This window comes from Eumetopias jubatus, unplaced genomic scaffold (assembly GCF_037043125.1).
Source record: "Eumetopias jubatus isolate StellerSeaLion01/CBP00866 unplaced genomic scaffold, mEumJub1_p1.0 scaffold_3, whole genome shotgun sequence".
Classification (NCBI taxonomy): domain Eukaryota; kingdom Metazoa; phylum Chordata; class Mammalia; order Carnivora; family Otariidae; genus Eumetopias; species Eumetopias jubatus.
In genome coordinates, this window is record NW_028274809.1 from 34,215,434 (window position 1) to 34,235,735 (window position 20,302).

Sequence of the window (20,302 nt, forward strand, 5' to 3'; positions counted from 1 at the left end):
AAAATGGCTAGACATTGCTCTATATCTTGAGGGGGAACTTTTTTCTTTTTAAGATTTTATTTACTTCTTTTGAGAGAGAGAGAGAGTGCACATGTGAGAGGGGGCGGGGGGAGGGGCAGAGGTAGAAGGAGAGAATCTCAAGCAGACTCCGCCGCTGAGTGCGGAGCCTGACTTGGGGCTCAATCCCCACAACCTTGAGACCATGACCTGAGTGGAAATCAAGAGTTGGATGCTTAACCGACTGAGCCACCCAGGCACCCCGAGGGGGAACCTTTTTTTAAAACTTTTCTCTAGAATACCAATGATAGGCATCTTCTTATTTAGTATCATGGGACTTTGCTTTGGGATGACAGTCTGTTTCAAAATTCTTCTGCTGAGGGCAAGCCGGAGAGGAGTCCTGACTCCCACAGTACTCACCCTGACGTTGTGAGGATGAAGCCCTCCTGGGTGCTGAGACATGTACTGGGCCAGGTCTGTGTGCTACACCAAATGGTGGAGAGAGTGACATTAGCAGAGCTTGAACAGTGTCCTAAAGCAGACCACAGACGTGACTGTCAGAGGTATTACAGACTTCAGAGTTTTTGAGACTAAGTTACAAAAGATACATAACCAGGTTTCCTGAGACCTCACTATTAAGGTCAAACACAGTGTGTCTTTCTAAATGGCTGTCCGAAGAAGGAAGCTTGTTTCTCCTCACAAAAAGATGCTCATTTTAAACGACTGCCAGTGAACACAGTGATACAGGCATTTTTCACTCTCCTTGGAGGCAAGTCAAGTATACATGCCTTAGGATTTCTTTCTGCTAATATTTTGAATGGCTTTTCCCTTTCAAAAATATGAAAGTGAGTTATTATTTAGTAAACTAGGATACAATTTTTAAAAACCTTGTGATTTATGTCTTTATTGTCAATGAAAAAATGTTGGGTTCTGCACAGATGGTGATTAAAAATAGATAAAAAATAAGCACGAAAGTTTTCTTTAGGAGGCAAACTCAACGTGCTTATTTATTATTGCCGGTGAGGCGGGGGGTGGGGGGAAGACAGCAAATAGACTGGGTAAAGAAACTGGAGCAAAAAGGAGGGTAAGAACAATAGTCTCTAGTAATCATAATAATGAAAATTTCCATGACACTTTCCACATTGTAATGAAAGTTTTATCATGCCATAAAATATTAACAGATTCATTACATGAGCACTAGGCTTTTCCCTTACGCTTTATAAAATGCTGGGGCAACTCACCATGTATTCAAAAACAAATGTCAGAGTCTCTTTGGTGTGGATTATGTCATGCAGGAGCACAATATTGGCATGTTTCAAACCCTTCAAGAGAGAAGCTAGAAAAATTAAACAAAATGTTAATTCAATCATTGATAATGAAAGTACTGCTTTAAAGATATCAAGCAGTATTTATTTTTAAAATACTTCAAATCACTCGTTCTGGTTTTTTGTTGCTGGGAAAAAACTCTTGTGAAATAATATCTGAAATTACAAAGGACCTTCATGATTTGTCCAATGGCAAGTCGTTGCATTTACATAACTTATTTTCCTTACAGGCTAGAGCGGTTGCAAAAAAAAAAATATATGTTTCCATTTATCTAATCAATTTCATCAAAGCACTCAGAGCACTTTGCAAATGCTTCCCTCTGGGAATTGGGAATCTTATCTCCGTTTCAGAGTTACGGGAGAGGAGGCCTGGAGAGATAAAGGCCCTGGGAGGAGCAGGAAATGGAGTGTTCTGCCTTCCAGAGTAGGACTTTGCAACACGTGGCCGTTCTCTAAAATTCCAAGTGTCACAGAGGGTCAGCAGGGCCCGTGGATGTGATTAGCGGAAGGCAGGGCAAGAGTGTGGGATGACGAATTGTTGGAACACGATGGAGAGGATTTCTTAAAGGGAGAATTGCAAACCTCTGTGGAAAGGAGAAAATGCAAACTTGAAAACAGGACAGAGCCAAACCTGGGGAGCCCAGGGGAGTGTGAGTGGGGAGGTCAAAGGACTGTCTCTTGCATCTTTAATGACAGATTATTATTAGGTCACTAAAGGCAGCCTTAAAAGGGAGAAGTCACTGCAAAAGGCCAGTGAGTGGCTGGGAAGGAGTCTGAAAGGCTCTCGTTGGGGGCTTCAGGGATAGGAAGACCCTCTAGCTTCACAAGGGTGGAGACCAGAAAAGGCATAATGAGGAGATGGGGAGTCTCAGCTCAGAACACCCCTGCATGAGTGAATAGTGTCCTTAAGACTTACAGGAAAGGGAAAGTTAAGTGTAAGCATTCAGATCCATGTTCTGCAGGGCATGCTTGCGTGTCATGAAGCTCCTACACCAACTCTTTCCCAGAATTCCATAAGATCAAAACCAAACTCAAATACTACCTTCAAATTTTGGAACAAATGACTTCTTTCAGGAATCTTTCCCTGTTGTAAGGATCCTCTGTTGTTTTGCCCTCCTGATAGCCACTATTCTTTCTAGTGGGGACACTCAGTCCATGCTATTCGGTTGGGGCTGACCCCCATCCTTACCCGGGACTGAGTGTGTCACCCAGGCCTGGCCCATCGGAGCACAGCACTCTCAGCCCCAGCGATCGGTTCAGAGACCGGGCACAAAACCCTCTTTTGTCGATTTCACCAGAAGCTGCTCTGGCCAGATTACCAACACCTGGTGAGAGCCTGTCTGGGACCAAAACTCAGGCAGAGAAAAACAGTGCTGAGGATGGAGAGGCATGGATTCCTGGTGACATCATCTATACCCTGCTAGCCCATAGTTATCCGAACCATCGGCCTAATGAACTCCTTCTTTACTTTCCAACAGTTTGAGCTGGGAACCTCAAGTCATCAAAGAAGCCTTATTATACCCGCTAACCTTTCTTTGCTCTAATGACTAATATTCTAACTTTACTTTTTGCCCCCTGAATCCTTATGAGCTAAATTTATTATCCCACTTTTGCAAACATGTTGCTTTCTAAGTGTAGTGAACAGTTTCACAGGCATCTGTTTAATGTCCCGGGCCCCAGACCAAGGCTCCATGGGAATAGAGGGAGTGACTTTCCCTCTCTTTTGGATGCTGCTGCACCACCTAGCACAACACTCAGCCAAGAGTAAGCACTTAATTTGTCAAATATATTTATGGAATGTCTTCACAGAGGACTGACTCTGGAGCCAGAGGCCCTAATGGGAATCTTGGCCCTGTCGCTTTCCATCCCAGGAAGCTCAGGAGAGTATCTCAACCCCAGTCTCAATTCACTCCTACTGAAAAAGAGATAAGGCCTTTTCTGACTTGACTTCACAGGGTTGATATGAGGATGGAATCAGATGTTATGCGTGGAACCCTTGGAAAAATGGAAAGCATCACATGATTGCAAATTAGAATTAATACCCCAGGCATCAGCTTCTTGCCCCTCCCTTTTACCTTGAACTCCACTAAACCCCCATTCCCAGGTTAATATCTTTAAATTTTGTTTATGATTTGTTCCTGCTAGAGTTTTCAGCACCTTCCATATTTATAACAATGACTCTGACCATCAGTTGAGAATGCTGACTTTTGGGTATATTTTTATTTATGAATTATGTTCATTTTCTCTCCCTGTACACAGACACACAGACACACACACACACACACACACACACACATGCATTCAGGCATTACAAAGCACACACCAAAACTAGATTTTAACAGATATGGTAAAGCTGCAATTGCTAAGAATATTGTTAAGATATTTTATTTATAATACAATTTTATTCTTACTTAAGTTTGATATTAAAAACTCATGATGCTCATTTTTTTTCTTTTAAAAATTTATTTATTAATTTGGGCGGGGAGGGGCAGAGGGAGAGAGAGAGAGAGAATCTCAAGCAGACTCCCTGCTCGGTGTGTAGCCCAAAGTGGGGCTTGATCTCACCACCCTGAGATCATGACCTGAGCCAAAACTAAGAGTCAGATGCTTAACTGACTGAGCCACCCAGGCGCCCCTTGTGATGCTTATTTTCTAAAATCATGGTGGCATGTTTTCTTAATCATGATGGCTTCATACTCTCATTTGCTAAAAAGCTCAAGCAATAATATCTACTTAGGATGAGGCTCACGGCTAACAGTGGGTATAAAAATTTTATATAGTTTTCTTGGTAATTTCTATTTTATAGGGGTAGAAAAAGTGTCAGTTTTACAATCTGTATTGTGCACTTATATTTATATTGTTAGTCTTATTTTCAATTCACAATTTCTTTGCAGAAATCTTTTTACACTCATCTCAATTCTTTTTCTCACACCCTTATCCAATTCAGCCAATCTGTTGGCAATACATTCCAAACATGTACAGAGTCCCCCCCCCTTCTTGTCAATTCTCTGCTACCATCCTGGGCCAAGCCATTCTCCTATCTTGACTGAATCAGTACACATCCCTTCTAGCTAGTCTCTCCCTGCCTCCTCCTTCCCTACCTGCAGTCTGTTGTGCACAGAACAGCCAGCCGCTGTGGTCCTCCTCAGATGGAAGTCTTTCTTGGTTCCAAACTCTCCAGTGGTCTCTCATCTCACTCAGAGTAAGACCCAAAGGCCTCACAATGGCCCGTCCAGCCCGCATTACCTCCTTGCCCTCATCAGCTCACACTCCTGTCCTTGCTCACTTGGCTCTAGCATGCTGGCCTCTTAGGTGTTCTTTGGACACTTCCAAACACATTTCCTCCCTGAGTCTTACACTTGTCCTTGTCTCTGCTTATAACCCCTTTATCTCATTCCCTGCATGTTTTCTCCCTCGCTTCCTATAGGTCTCCGCTCAAACCACACACATAAAGTCTGAGCTTCCGTGACCCTTTTCAATGAAATAGCAGCCTCCTCACCTATGACCTACACTAATGATCTTCTGTCTCTGTGCCCTGCTTTTGTTCTTCTCCATAGCACTTACCACTTACTACCCCTAACCTATGATATGTTTATTTGTTAATATTCTATCTCCACCCTTAAGCAAAGACTTCTGTCTTTTTTGCTTGTTGCTATATCTCTAGTGATATAGAATATTATATAGTGTCACTAATCACCTAATATTTCTATACCTATAATTGGTTGGCATAAGGTGTTTCTGTGAGAGACACTTTCTTTTCGTTGTCTTCCTCATTACATTATAAATGTTATGAGTGTTATTGCCATGTCGACCCGACTGCATTTTTAGCACTCCAGAACTATCAAAATACTTGTATGGACACTGTGACTTTTGGTGAGTAATAATAGGCAATTTACATGAAAGAGTAGATGATGCTTAAAGCATTTATCTCATGGTATTGATATACTGTCGGGTCCATCTACCAAAGGAATCTAAAGTGCTTACAGCCTCAGATGTGTGGGTCTCAAACCCAAGACGAAAAGGTCTTTCTTCTTGTTTCAAGGCTGCCTCATAAACTTCACAGTAGGATATGGTGTGTTCTGCAGGCTAACAAGCTGAAGGATACAAAAGCTGACTGAGAAGGGGAAAGATCCTAAAATCAGAGCATTCTGATTCCTGTAAAATTATTGTTTTTTAATTCACATATTCTAAGTATACCTATCTTTGTTTTTCTTCAAAGAAAAGACACACAGATAAATTGGGGAGTCTTTAAAGCTCCAGACAAGTGGAATCACAATGGAATTTCTTTGAGTGCTTCCAAAATACTTCGGTGATCATGGCAATGATGATGATACCTCATTGAGCATTTACCACATGCCAGGCATTGTTGTAGGAATTCTGCATATATTAACTTGGTATGGGAACACTCAGAAAGCCAAGGAGAAAATCTGAAGAAAACAACTTAATCCCAAAGATCAGATCACAACTGAACATTATTCAGTTCATTTAATGTAATTTTATTTTTTTAAAGATTTTATTTATTTATTTGACAGGAAGAGACACAGTGAGAGAGGGAACACAAGCAGGGGGAGTGGGAGAGGGAGAAGCAGGCTTCCCACAGAGCAGGGAGTCCGATGCGGGGCCCCATCCCAGGACCCTGGGATCATGACCTGAGCTGAAGGCAGGTGCTTAATGACTGAGCCACCCAGGCACCCCTATTCAGTTCACTTTAAAAATGCAAAGTATTTCTTTCTTTCTTTTAAATGTCCAACATAGTAAGACCAACTGGTTGAACATTAAATGGCATTTAGTTTGATTCTCATATATGTAAGATATTTAATAATTTTAAAAATTATTTTCATCTTGCAATGATATGAGAATATTCAGTTTCTTGGTTTTGTTAAATTTCATTGGGGTTTTGGCTTAGTAAAGTTTTAGGAACACTGGTGCTTTCCAAGTGCAGTGGGTCATGACATTTTAATGTTACTCTACTGTGTTCTGTTTTAGTTTATGTGAAAGATGACGATGACAAGGAAGAGCAAGGCTGGCTCTCAAAGTCCTACGGCACAGCTGTATGTAGTGAATGGCTGGCTGGCTGTAAACTTTTGAAGGTCTGGACTGTCCCTGTCCCTGTGTTTTTATCTCTAGCAGCTGGCATATGCCTGGCATGTGGTGCTCAGTAAGTGCTTGTAAATTAGTGAAGACCAAACTGTTGTAATTGAATTTATGTAGGAGTTAATAGTGGAGTCACTTTCCACCCCCAACCTCCACTGGACATTGAATTAAAAAGAGTTTGTGGTTCCTGATGTTACATTTCTTTTGGCCCGGGTGTCACAAATCAAGTAAATGAGTCAAGTTATTCATTCCAAGAAAAGAAATCTAGATAATGTTAAATGCTAAGACAAATGTTAGATGAGTAGTCATCTGATTTCTTTGCAATTGTCATCTGATCCCATATCATTATCCTGACATCATTTTGTTTTATAAAAATGTAACTATGCATATGAAAATATGCTATGTCTGTGATGTGATTTGATTGTATCCAATGGAGGACTATCTTGTCAACCAGGCCTCCTGCAGTCTATTTGTAGTAACAGGCAAGTCAGCATTCTTATCTCTGATCGTATCCTCTACCTCACTGTATGACCTTGGGGAGGTTCCTTAGTCTATTTTTGGCTCAGTTTTCTCATGTATGGACTGGGAATAATTACTTTGTAATGTTTTCTATTAGAGAATGATCTTAAAAGATCCTCAGCTAAAACTGTTTCTAATTTAAACACTGAAATTACTGGGGCTATAAAGTACAGGATAGAATCAGAATTGACAAACATACAATATTATTTCCTTTAAAATATTTCTTCTGCATTTTGCTTAACATTTATACAAAATGTATCATAAAAACAGATTTCTATTTTTATTTTTACTTTTGCTAGAGGAGAAATGCTTGAGTTATGGATTTCTAAATTTATCATAATAAAGTAGGATGAGAGCAAAATGGATTCTAATACCTAACTATTCTGATTACTAGTTCTGAGGCCTCAGACAAGTTAACCTCTCTGAGGCTCAGATTCCTTCATCTGCACAACAAAAATAACATACTTTACCTCCTAGAGTTGATGTGTTTAAAAAAAAAAAAGATAATGAGGGGCAGGGGGAGAAAAGATTATGACATATGTCTAGTCTTCAAAAAAAATTTAATTATATGATTGCTTCCTAAACAAATGATGTTAAGGGTCTGAAAGTCCTGGGTTTGAACCAAAAGTCTGTTTTTTTGAAAGATATTTAAAATAATGCACATTATTAAGGTAATGATACACAGTTTTGTAAAACTAGGGAATGTATTCTTATATAAAAGCTGAAAATATGGGCGCCTGGGTGGCTCAGTTGGTTGAACGACTGCCTTCGGCTCAGGTCATGATCCTGGAGTCCCTGGATCGAGTCCCGCATCGGGCTCCCTGCTCAGCAGGGAGTCTGCTTCTCCCTCTGACCCTCTTCCCTCTCGTGCTCTCTATCTCTCATTCTCTCTCTCTCAAATAAATAAATAAAATCTTTAAAAATAATAATAATAAAAGCTGAAAATATTCACCCGTTCAAATGAAAGTATTTTCTCCTAGTTGTAAAAATAAACAGTTAAAATATAATTCTAGAGCCAATTAGGGAAGATTTTTTTCAGGTGGTTATGAAGGCAGCTAATCTTTTTAATTAGCAAAGGAATGAGGGCAGGGAACGTGTCTATTTTGTGCACTACTATGTATCCAGCAGCCATCCGAGTGCCTAGCCATAGTAGGTGCTCAATAAATATTTGTAGAATATCTGTAGAATATTCATAGAGAGTGTATAGATTTTTGAATCGGGGAGATTTGGTTTGAATCGCGGCTATCCATTGGAATAATAATAGCATCCATCTCCAAAGGTTGTTAAAAGGATTGAAAGAGGTAACACATGAAAAGTATCTGGCACATGTATTAAGATATGTTTCCCTTAGTGTTGTTCATACTTTTGCTAATTTCATCATATTACATGTTAAGATCAAATAGTTCTCCAAATGACCAGATTAATGAACCACCATATGTATTCTACTTATATAGAGAGAGACCATCCATGTGGTAAAATCCTACTCAGTAATTCTTTGGCTGATATCCCATCAGAGCAGCCAAACTGTTCAGGAAAAGTAATTCCTGCTTCAAGGCCTTTCTTAAAAAAATCTCCATTACTTGTTCAGTTTTTCTGCATGTGGCTTTCGGTTGCCTTTTTAGCTAGTGACCCTGGATTTTAACTAATGAACTCCAGCTGTTCTTATTTTGCCTTCCATCCCTTCTCATTTAACCTCCTGTCTCCCTAGTCTCACATCCTTAAAGTTCTTACAGGAAAAATGGGACAGTGCCAAAGTTTTCAAATGAGGCCTCATCTCTTCTTGAGGGGAGAAGGCTTCTCTAACAAGGGCTCCCAGCTTTTTCAGTGATGGAAAAAGAAACATTCATTGTTGGAAAATGGATGCCTAACAACCACCAATGTGTCAAAAATCCTCTTGCGGTTTTTAATATTATACAAGCAAAGCGTTCAGTAAGGTAAGTCCATAAAACAACCCAGAAAGTCCACAGTTGAATACTAAATGTAATTGCAAACACCTGGGAGGGAGAGTCAATTCCTCAGTAAATATGCAATAAAAGAAACATCTACCATACAGAACAATACAGATCCAGCTTTTCTGAACCATGCTGAGAGCCATCTGTTAGCAAAACTGGCAAAAATTTTTCATTGCTAAGTCAAATGTCAACCTGAAAAACTTGGCTGTGGGCAAAAATCTGAGCGCGGCAGGCCTGAAGTAATAGGCAAACTCGAACGCACAAAGGCAACACCATGAAAATGCAGTGAAGCTGGGCCAGAGACTCTCCCATTATATTGGTGACCTGGGGATTTCTATTATGTTCAGAAATACTATTCAACCTATCCACACATCTCTTTCTAAATCTGATCACACTTTCATGAGGACCACTAATAGGTACATTAGTAAATGCAGCTTCCATTATATTAAACACTTAAAATCTTGCTTTCCTCCAGAATGCACCTGATCCTACCAGGATGAATCCCCACCTAACCTGACAGCCATTTGGCCCCTCTACTCAAATTCAAAATGACATATTTCCCAGGGGCTATAAAAGACTTTTGAAAATGGCATCAAATTCAGTTATAAACTCATTTTCTAAATTGCTTTTTCCATGCCTCTTTGCATAACCCATCCTTCCAAGCTTGGTTCAAAATCTACTGACTCCATTAGCCACACTGAGACTCACTGGTTCTCATCTTAGTTTACATCTTTTTTTTTTTTAACCTCCATTATAACACTTGTAACTTGAATCATCTGCTCTGTTAAAACTAAAAATGATACAGAGCCAAATCAGGGCTTTTTCTTCTCATCCTTAACAAGGCCCAGCAAGATGCTGTGCATATAGTATGTGTTCCATAAAGAGGGGAAGGTAAAGCAGTTAAAAGGGAAGAAAATAAAAGGGAAGTGACATTTGTTTGTTTTTGCTAAAATGGATAGCAATCCTATCATCATTTTATTTTAAATAGTTCATGTAAAAGGTTAATAAATTGTATTTTTAATGATTTATTTTCACTATATTGCCTTCTTGATTTTTTTTTTTAAACCTGGGGCTTGAATGAATGACCCTGAGATTAAGACCCAAGCCAAAATGAAGAGTCAGATGCTTAGCTGACTGAGCCACCCAGATGCCCCCTTCTTGATTTTTATATTATAAATTATTAGTTATCCTGATAGTGAACAAGACATCATTAAAGGAAAGAAACAAGAATGGAATAATTATAGCCAATATTTGTTGAACTCTGAAAATGTGGTAAGTGCTTTAGATACATATTCTCATACCAACTCAATAGAAGAGGTACTATTATCCTCTTTCTGCAATAAATGGGGTCTAAAACAGGTAAACTAATCTACCCACGGTCACACCATAGTAATTGGTAGATTTAGGATTCAAACCCAAGTCCGTCTGACACCAGATGCCTCACCTACTTGCATGCAGAGACAACACTAAAAATTCATGCCTTCCCAAACAGTTTCTTAAATGCTATCTAAACAACTTATGATTTCCAGGTAAATTACTTACTGAGAATTTGTGTGGGTGTATTATTTTTTCTCTTCTATATGGATTTGTCTGGGGTTATATGGATATAGCCTTAGCACTTTAGGATGGGACCAAACACATAGAGGGTATTTAGTGAATACACATTGAGTTCATAGTCTTGGGCAACTAATAAGTGGTTTTGAATCTTAATTTCCTCAAGAATAAATAATAAAATGATAGTATAAATATACTCTGAAAACCATTAGGAAGAATACAGTTGCAATTATAATATAACTTCTAGAAATATTAAAAGCCAAATGCTGAATGGATAGACTCAACGGATTTTTTTACCAAATGGAGGACTTGTAAAACAGATCTCTTGGTTCTTACCTTCCCGAATAGCTGTAAATGGGACTCCTTCCTCTGCGTTCATGCTGATGACTTTTAGAGCCACTAGTTGTCCATTTATCCTAGAAGAGTCGGGGTGGGAGGGGCACACATTTATTGAGATGGTTCACAGCAGTTCATAGCAGCAGTTTATACTAAGGACAGTGTAACAAAGTGTAACAAAAGCAGTTTTTCCTTCCAAATATATTCCAGCATATGAATCCACAATGTTCTCGAAATAAACAGTTTTAAAAAGTCATATGTATGTATACCAAAATATTTTTTCTTTTTACCAAAGTGATAGAACACTGCAAAGCACAGAACCCTGCCCCTCCCCCCACCAAATCCATCCTCATAATATGTCGATGTATCATGTCCTTTCATTTCCATTTGTGCACTTTAAGCCATCCTTATTTTCCATCTGAATTGTTGTAGTGACCTCCTAACAGTTTCTCTACTCGCACGTCTGTTCCCCTACTGTCTACTGTCAACAGAGTAGCCCAGGGCATCCTTCTTAAGGGAAGGTCAGAACAAATCACTTCTCTGCTCAAAACCCACTGTTACCTTCACCTTTCACTCTGAATGAAAGCCAAATTCTTACAACCATCTCGGTGCCCCCTGATCTGCCCAGCCCTACTATTACCTCTTTCTCTTTATCTCCTCCTGCTCTCCCCTTATTCATCATTTTGTTCACCGGTGTTAGTGAAGTCCTGGAGAACCGAGATTTTCATACAAAGATAAATATATTATTTTTCTTAAAGATTTCATTTATTTATTTGAGAGAGAGAGAGAGAGAGAGAGCGCAGGAGAGCGAGAAGCAGGCTCCCCACCAAGCAGGGAGCCTGATGCGGGGCTGGAACCCAGGACCCTGGGATCATGACCAGAGCTGAAGGCAGAAGCCCAACTGACTGAGCCACCCAGGCGCCCCTAAATATATTATTTTTAATACAGTGGGATTCATATCATGTTATTAGTAACCTGCTTTTCCTCCAACTAATTTTTCTTTTATTCATTCTTTTTTTTTTTAAAGATTTTATTTATTTATTTGACAGAGAGAGACAGCGAGAGAGGGAACACAAGCAGGGGGAGTGGGAGAGGGAGAAGCAGGCTTCCAGCTGAGCAGGAAGCCTGATGCGGGGCTCGATCCCAGGACCCTGGGATCATGACCTGAGCGGAAGGAAGATGCTCATTAGTGCATATAGTATGTGTTCCATAAAGAGGGGAAGATAAAGCAGTTAAAAGGGAAGAAAATAAAAGGGAAGCGACATTTGTTTGTTTGTTTTTGCTAAAATGGATAGCAATCCCATCATCATTTTATTTTAAATAGTTCATGTAAAAGGTTAATAAATTGTATTTTTAATGATCTATTTTCACTATATTGCCTTCTTGATTTTTTTTTTAAAACTGGGGCTTGAATGAACGACCCTGAGACCCCACCCAGGCTCCCCTCTTTTACTCATTCTTGTACTATGTGATATTTAATAATGAGATATTTCATCACATAAATATACTACAGTGTGTTTATGCTTAGCCACCTCCAAATGCTTTTACATTGTTTCTTTGGGCCATTATAAAAATATAGTCACGGTCATGTTTGTAGCTCAATCTTTTCACACAGCCCCTATTCTTTTCTTAGGGTAGAGTTGGAATTGATAAGTCAGGGTATGCTGTGCACAAGTTTTTATTGTTTTGAACGCATGTTCCCAAATTATGCCACAGAGTGTTCACACCACTGACTGGCCATTCCAGCACTTTCTTGCCAACACTGGGCAGGCTTTTTGTTTTCTTGTGTTTTTTCATTTTTTAGAGCAGTTTTAGATTTACATAAAAATTGAGATGATCATACAGAGAGCTCTCATATATCCCTCATCCAGTTTCTTCCATTGTTAATATATTAGTATGATACATTTGTTATAATTAATGAGCCAATATGGATACATTATTATTAACTAAAGCTTATAGTTTATTGAGAATTCTTTAGTTTTTTGCAGTAAAATTGTATAACTTATTATGGGTTGCACTGTACATTGGTAAAGTTTGGGAGTAGTGCAACATGATAATACACAGGAAAAGCCATAAAAGTACCAGACCCAGGAATTTTTTACAATAAACTTATTTAATAATGATTTTTAAAATTCCAAATGCATGTAAGATATTCTCTACTATGTTATAATAGAACAAAGTAGAAATAGCTGAAATGATCAACATTAGAACAATTAAAAAATGTGTGGTACATCAATATGATAGAATACTTTGAATTCATGACAAAAGCTTAAATCCAGAGACATGTAGAAAGTAGAAAATATTCATGATAAAATGAACAATAGAATACAAAATAGCAAGCATACCATGTTTGTGACTTTAAATAATTTGTGTGAATACACAATTGCTGTGCTAGAGTGATGGATTATAGAGGATTTTTAAGTTTAAAAAATTTTATTTGCTGTTACATATTCCTTTTTTTCTTTTTCTACAGCACTTATAAGTTTGTTATGGTTTTCCAATTTGATTTCAAAATGCTTTCTTTTTATCTCTTTTAAAGTAGATATCACAGTAGATATGTATACATTTAAGAAATCAATCAATTTATCTTAGTCTTTTTTTTTTAAATTGAGTTGTAATCGACATACAGCATTTGGAGGTTAAAGGTATACAATGTATTGCTTTGATACATTTATATATTGCAGTATGACTATCAGGATTTCTTTAGTTTTTACCTAATGTCCTTTCTCTCTTTCAGGATCCCATCAAAGATACCACATTACATATAGTTGTCATGTCTCTTTAGGCTCCTCTTGGCTGTGACAGAGTCCCAGACTTTCCTTGTTTTTGATGACCTTGACAGTTTTTGAGGAGTACTGGTAAAGAATTTTGTAGGATACCTCTCTATGGGAACATTTCTAATTTTTTTTTTTATGATTAGACTGGGGTTATGGTTTTTGAGAAGATAAAGTGCCATTTCATCACATCATACTAAGGGTACAGACTATTGTCAGAATTTATGACTTTTGATATTGGCCTTAATCACCAGTTGAGGTAGTGAGGTTTCTTCACTGTGATTATTCTTCCCCTAGTCCCTTTCCACAGTGTACTTTTGGAAGAATGTTACCATGAGTAACCCACACTTAAGGTGTGGGGATTTATGCTCCACTTCCTTCAGTTATTTACATAAATTATTTGAAATTCTTCTGCACAGGAAATTTGTCTCTTCTCTCTCATTTATTAATTTACTGAGCCATTTATTCATAGCAGTGTAGACTCATAGATATTTATTTCACACTTGGGGTTATAATCCAATATTAGTTTATTTTGTTACTCAAATTTTTCCAGCTTTATCCTTTGGGAGCCCTTTCAATTGGCTCCTGTGTCCCTTTGACATATCCCCATAAATATGGGGTTTGTTTTTTGGGGTCATACTTCTATCTTCATTTTTTTTTTGCCTATTTAATTTGCCTAAAAAGGATTATCACATTTTAATTTCTATTTCTTTAACTAATTGTGGACCTGAATTTTCTTAAGTTTATTGGTCTTTTCTGTTCTTTTGTGATTTGCCCACTTGCCCACCATTTTACTGAAATGTTTTGCATATACTTCTTACCAGTTTATTTTGTCTGCTTTCACATGTCTTTAAAATTTTTATGAAGTTCAGTATTTTCCAAAATGTTTTACTCAGAGCATACCTCTGTGACATTCTCCTCATCCCCCAAAACAGTTTTTTGGTCAAATATGTTTAGAAAATGCTTTATGCTTTAAAAATTTTCTTAATCTTTCTTAGACAGTTGTGGTATACATTAACATTTTAAAGATGCTGAGAGCACTTATAATAAAGAATCACATTTTTACTTTTGTTTTAGGGTTCCCTGCAATGATTTGACAATGGTAAGTGTTTCAATGAAACATCTAGTAAGGTCTCTCAGAACTAGGGCTCCTTAGAACATACATGTGTAGATGGGGCACCATGGATGCTTCTAATCTTCTCCTAAGGGTTCTGACTTCAGTATTATGTATAGATAAATCTTTCCAGCCCAAAGGTGAGATAGAATTCCTTTACCTATTCTTCTAGTTCTTTTTTTTTTTTTAAGATTTTTATTTATTTATTTGTCAGAGAGAGAGAGAGCACAAGCAGGGGGAGCAGCAGAGGGAGAGGGAGAAGCAGGCTCCTCACTGAGCAAGGAGCCCGATGTGGGACTCGATCCCAGGACCCTGGATCATGACCTGAGCCGAAGGCAGACGCTTAAGGACTGAGCCACCCAGGTGCCCTATTCTTCTAGTTCTTATCTTTCCTTTTTAATTTACCTCTGTAATCTACTAGGAATTCATATCATGTATCTTCTTTTCCCTGATGATTTGACAGGTTACCATGATTATATATATATTAGATCTTACTAATACTTGGGTTTGTGACTATTCTGGACTTAAAAAAAATCATTTCTTTGATCTGTCTTTTCTTGTACTACACTATACTACACTATTTCTTACATTACACTATTTCCTTGATCTGATTTTTTTTATACTACACTTTCCTTATACTACACTAGTATTGTAGCTTTTCAACACATTTATAAGATAATAAAACTTGAAATTAAAGAATCATTGACATCTTTGCACTATTAGATTTTCTAACCCAAATATTCTGTACTTGACAAGGGTCTCTGGAATAATCCACCAGACCTTATACACCTAACCTACTGCAATTGCAGCTCTTCTACCCTCCCCTCCAATGTTCTGCCCATTCCTGCCTCAGGGAGTTGTTACTGGCTACACCCTCTGCGTGAGGCTCTCTCCCACCGCTCATGCTCAGGGCTTGCGCCTCACCTTTGTCAGAGTCTGTGTTCAAGTGTTCCCTTCTCAGCCCGCTAGTTAAAATAGTCCTACCACCCCACCCTGGCGCTCCTATCCCACTTCACTGGTTTATTTATTGATTTATTCTTAAGATTTTATTTATTTATTTGACAGAGAGAGAGACAGCGAGAGAGGGAACACAAGCAGCGGGAGTGGGAGAGGGAGAAGCAGTCTTTTCCCTGAGCAGGGAGTCCGATGCAGGGCTCGATCCCCGGACCCTGGGATCATGACCTGAGCCAGAGGTAGACACTTAACAACTGAGCCACCCACGCGCCCCTGTTTTATTTTTTTCCCAAGCACTTTTCACTCTTTGACAGACTCAGTCTTTCATTAATTTGTTTATTGCCTATCTTACCCTGACTAGTATGTACACTCCTAAGAGTAGAGAATTTTGTCTCCTTTGTTCTCCAATGACTCTTTATTGGCTGAAACAGTGCCTGGCGCATAGTAGGTGCTTAATAAATATCAGTAGAATGAGTGAATGCCTATCTGGCTAATTCTCAGGTCGAATGTCCCTTAGTAAATCTTAGCCCATTTTTTGATACTAATGATTTTTGTGGTTGATATTTAAGAGTCACTTCCCTTACTATATTTTCTATTAAATGGTTATTGCTAATACATAAGATGACTTTTGATAAGTGTATTTTAATGTTGTAACTGATCACCTTACTGTTCTAGCTTACTGCTTCTACTGGTTTCTTAGATGATTCCCTTCCCTCCCTCAGAGGAGGCAATTCTGTAATCCACAAAAATGATATTCAGTCTTTTTTTGTCATTGCATTGACTAGAATTTTTATGATAATCTTTAACAGTAAAGGATAATGAGCATTCTCACCCTATCTCTAACTTAACGGGATGTCTCTAAGTATTTAACAAAAAAAGTACGTGGATTGATGATTTGAAATATTCTACATCATAATGAGGAATTATCATTCTATTCCTATTTTGCTCAGAGTTTTAAAAACTAGGAACTGATGTTGAATTTATTTGGCATCTATCTCTATGACATTTTTAAACTTATTTTTAAATGATAAATGTAATGCCTTTGTGGTAAGGAATAAAGAGTTTGAGTAATTTCTCTTTCCCCACCACAGTTTCAACCACTAGAAATAACTACTTTTCATAATCTTGTGCATTTTTCCAGACTCCTATGCATATATAAACTTATACATTCATGGTACATTGGAATTTTTTTTTCAATGAGAATATAGGGTTTATATTATTCTAAACTTGCTTTTGTCTTTTAAAATGTTGGACATCTTTTCATATCAGTACGTCTACCTCTTACTTTAGATGGCTGCACACTATTTCACTGCACGGTGATTATTTAGCCCATCCTCCATTAGTGAGGTGACCAGGTTTTTACTTTTTCTATTACAATCTTGCTGCAATGAATATACTTGTACATATATTTCTATGCACTTAAACAAGTATTTCTTTTTTGTTTTTAAGATTTTGTTTATTTATTTGAGAGAGAGAGAGGGAGAGGACAGAGGGAGAGTGAGAGGGAAAAGCAGACTGCCCTCTGAGCAGAGAGCCCGACAGGGGGCTTGATCCCAGGACCCTAAGATCATGACCTGAGCTGAAGGCAGACGCTTAACCAACTGAGCCACCCAGGCGCCCCTAAACAAATATTTCTAATGTGTTTTTTATCCTATTGCTCAGGTGAGTCCCTTGAAGGAAATATTTTATATTCTTAGTTCCTAAGATAGTCTGTGGAATTCAATTAAATAATATATTTAAAATGATCGTTGCTTAAAATCCTGTTTCACCGTGTAAAAATAATAACATGATTACTAGGATAAATAATAAATAGTCTTGCAGTATTTATATTACATTTTTTAAATGAACACTTAACCACTGTTGAGCCATTATTTTTCTCCACTGGAGTAACATAAATTAAAGAAATCAAACCTCTGACTGTCCCATCTTGACTAAGGCAATGAAATTCACTTATGTTTAACAAACTTCATTAGCCAAAATGGGCCCGTGCCTTCTGGATTAGCATTATTTTTATTCTCCAGCCATTTTGTATGTTTTGCAAGTGTACAAACCCCAGGGCTAATCATTTTTTGCATATATCATGCTTTGTAGAAACCAACTTCAGTTTCCTCTAAGAAGGTAAAGCAAGAATGAAGGCGCAAACTCAAGGTTCTCTTTGCAAACCTCTGTCATTGTGTTTTAGGGAGAGATATGAAAAACCCTTTAGAGACTGCACTTGTGAAAAGTAGTACTTGTTCCTTCGGTACATAGTAGAAAGATTCTACTTTGAATTGAATAAAAGAGAGGAAAAGCTGATAAACATCTCAGTGGGCTGATTTTAATCGAGGCAAGAGAAATTCGTTTTTCTTGCAAGCCTCTTTAAATCATCATGTCTCTCCCTGTTGCCTATGATGTCTTGCACCGGTCCCGAACTTCTGCCCCGTGTCCCCCGGCCCTATAATTTCGAATCAGAGGAGTGAGATCCTCATCTGCAGAATCTCTCCCAGTTATGAGTCACTCACCTGCTAATCCCCTTGTAAACTGTAGCATAAGAACCTTCACCCAGCTTCTCCAAGTTCAAGTAAGATGAGGCTGCCCCAAAAGGGAGGCTCTTCCTCTGCTTGAGCGGAATGGGGAGGGGTGAGAGGTGGGAGAGAAAGAAAGAGCACTTTTTTTTTAAGGTTGACTTTTTTTCCCCCACAGAAATTAGACAGCATTGCCAGAGTATACTTGGAAAGGCCCTCTCCATAACTGCCCTAGAAGGAAGGGCCAACCTCCCTAGACAAGCGCATATTAAATTCTTCTTCATCCACATCAGCTGTTCACTCACCCACTGAAAACCCTGCCTCAGATCCTCTTCCTGAAAAGAATCACTGTTACTCCGTGACCTTTTACTCTTGAACTTCCGGGCACGGACAGCCTGAAGTCCCCTGGGGTGAAATGAAGTCATGGAACATGATGCTTCTTTTAGGTCTGTCAGCTAGAGAAAAAGGAAAGTACAGGAATAAAATGTATGCAAAGTCAAGACTCAGTGGCTGACAGAAACTATTTTTTCTTCATTTGTCTGATTGTCACTCTTCAGATGTTTTCTAAGCCTCCTACACCCCAAAAAGCAAGTCCTTTCCTGAAAGCCAGATCCTTAAAAAAGACCATGATGATATCAACTGCAGAAACTCTCCATTTTTTCTTCACTTAAAAAAATATGTCCTAAACATTTCGGTTAGCCTAAATCTCTTTGATGGATGGTTTCCAATTTTTCTGTTTAACTCGGCCTTTTTTTTTTTTTCTCATGTCCTCTTAATTTATCTTTTTTGGGGAATGATTTTCTCATATGTCATTGCTAACAATCACAAGCTAATCATCAAGATTTTGAATCCATAGCATACCAATACTGCAGCTTGCTTTGATGAGGCTCAGCTCTGTCATTTAGTACTTCGGAGATTACAAGAAAATAACTACTTTCTCAACTTTAAGTCAACTGAGTGTTGTGCAGCCCAAAGCACACGATTGTTTTTCCCTTTTGGTTTACAAGAACATCCACAAATTTGATAAAAACAGCCATAAATTCTCTGTGACTTTAATAGGATTTTCCTTTTATTGGTTTAGACCTACCACAGAAAAATCCGACCCTGCTTCAGAAACGGAGACTCTGAACTCCTTAGTTTATCAACAGAGGAAGATGCTCCTCCTGCGAGACAAATACCTCGGTCGCAGCCTCCTCCGGCTCAGGCTCAGGCACTGTCCTCTGGCAGCTGTGTGCATCATCTCCCTCCCAACAGTGATGGCAGTGCCTTCCAGGCTGGAGAGTCTTCGTACACAGCTCTTGACCCATAATCTTCTAGGTTCAAGGAGAAAACCCGCACTTGAACCTCTCCCCTCTGCCTCTCCTGTCCTCGTTCACAACCTTTTTGCCAGAGGTCAGCAGGGCTCGAGCTTTCGTATGACTCACATGAGGGCTCTGAGTGGAGCAGCCTCATGACTTCAGCAGTTTTTCCTGATCAGTGCGAGAAATCACATCGGAAAGGTGGCCGCCTGCATTCTTCTGTGCACAACTGAAAACAGGACAGCTGATTGTGGCTGGAATCAATTTTGGCACAAAGTTCTTCTTCCAGGCGCGAATTAGTGCTCTTATTGTACACAGCTTTGATGAATTTCCATTGCTTATCCGTGTGTAAATGATCATGATATTTATTAGGCTTCCCGGGTGCTAAAGTGGACGGGTTGAGGAGTATTTTCTCCCTGCCTTTCATCTGGAAGCATTTTGCTTCTCAGACTTTAAAATAAATTTGCAAGCTAGCCAACTTTTAGTAAAGAAACCAAGGAATCATAGAATAGGAAGATGCCTTCAAGCAATAGTGTACGGTATCTAATAGTCCCAGAGGTGTAGTCATTCATTCATTGATTCAAAAATGATCTAGTGAGCACCAGTGTTGTTTTTACTATACAGGTAATGATGTTACCCAATAGTGGGGAGAGAAGAGTTTGCCTGAAATATCTTCTTCTCTCCCTCTCTTCTTCCCGCTTCCCCGTCCCTTCCTGCCACATAAATGTAATTAATGGTTACCATTTTAATAGCGTGACATGTCAAGGACCTAGCTTGAGCTACTTTGTAGTCTTTGCGCAGAACTTTTTCTCTCATACGCTCCTAATATTGTTGCCGCTATAACGTACTAATCAGAGTGAGACAGAATGTAAAATACACAC

General features: G+C 38.7%; 1 protein-coding gene across 3 annotated transcripts in view; it reads right to left on the reverse strand.

Annotated features, from left to right (window-relative positions):
- The window catches only part of CDK15 (cyclin dependent kinase 15), a 75,593-nt gene extending 56,163 nt beyond the window's left edge, over positions 1–19,430 (reverse strand). For 2 of the 3 annotated variants that reach the window (XM_028125448.1, XM_028125444.1), the window contains exons 1-6: positions 19,302–19,430; positions 18,429–18,578; positions 18,121–18,215; positions 10,778–10,857; positions 1,239–1,333; positions 418–480 (exon numbers count right to left, since the gene is read on the reverse strand). In XM_028125448.1, the coding sequence (XP_027981249.1) occupies positions 418–480; positions 1,239–1,333; positions 10,778–10,857; positions 18,121–18,215; positions 18,429–18,578; positions 19,302–19,430 (612 nt within the window). Of the gene's footprint in view, positions 1–417; positions 481–1,238; positions 1,334–10,777; positions 10,858–18,120; positions 18,219–18,428; positions 18,579–19,301 lie in introns of all 3 variants that reach the window. The other variant, XM_028125438.1, reaches the window with a different exon arrangement.
- Between the last annotated feature and the right edge of the window lie 872 nt (positions 19,431–20,302).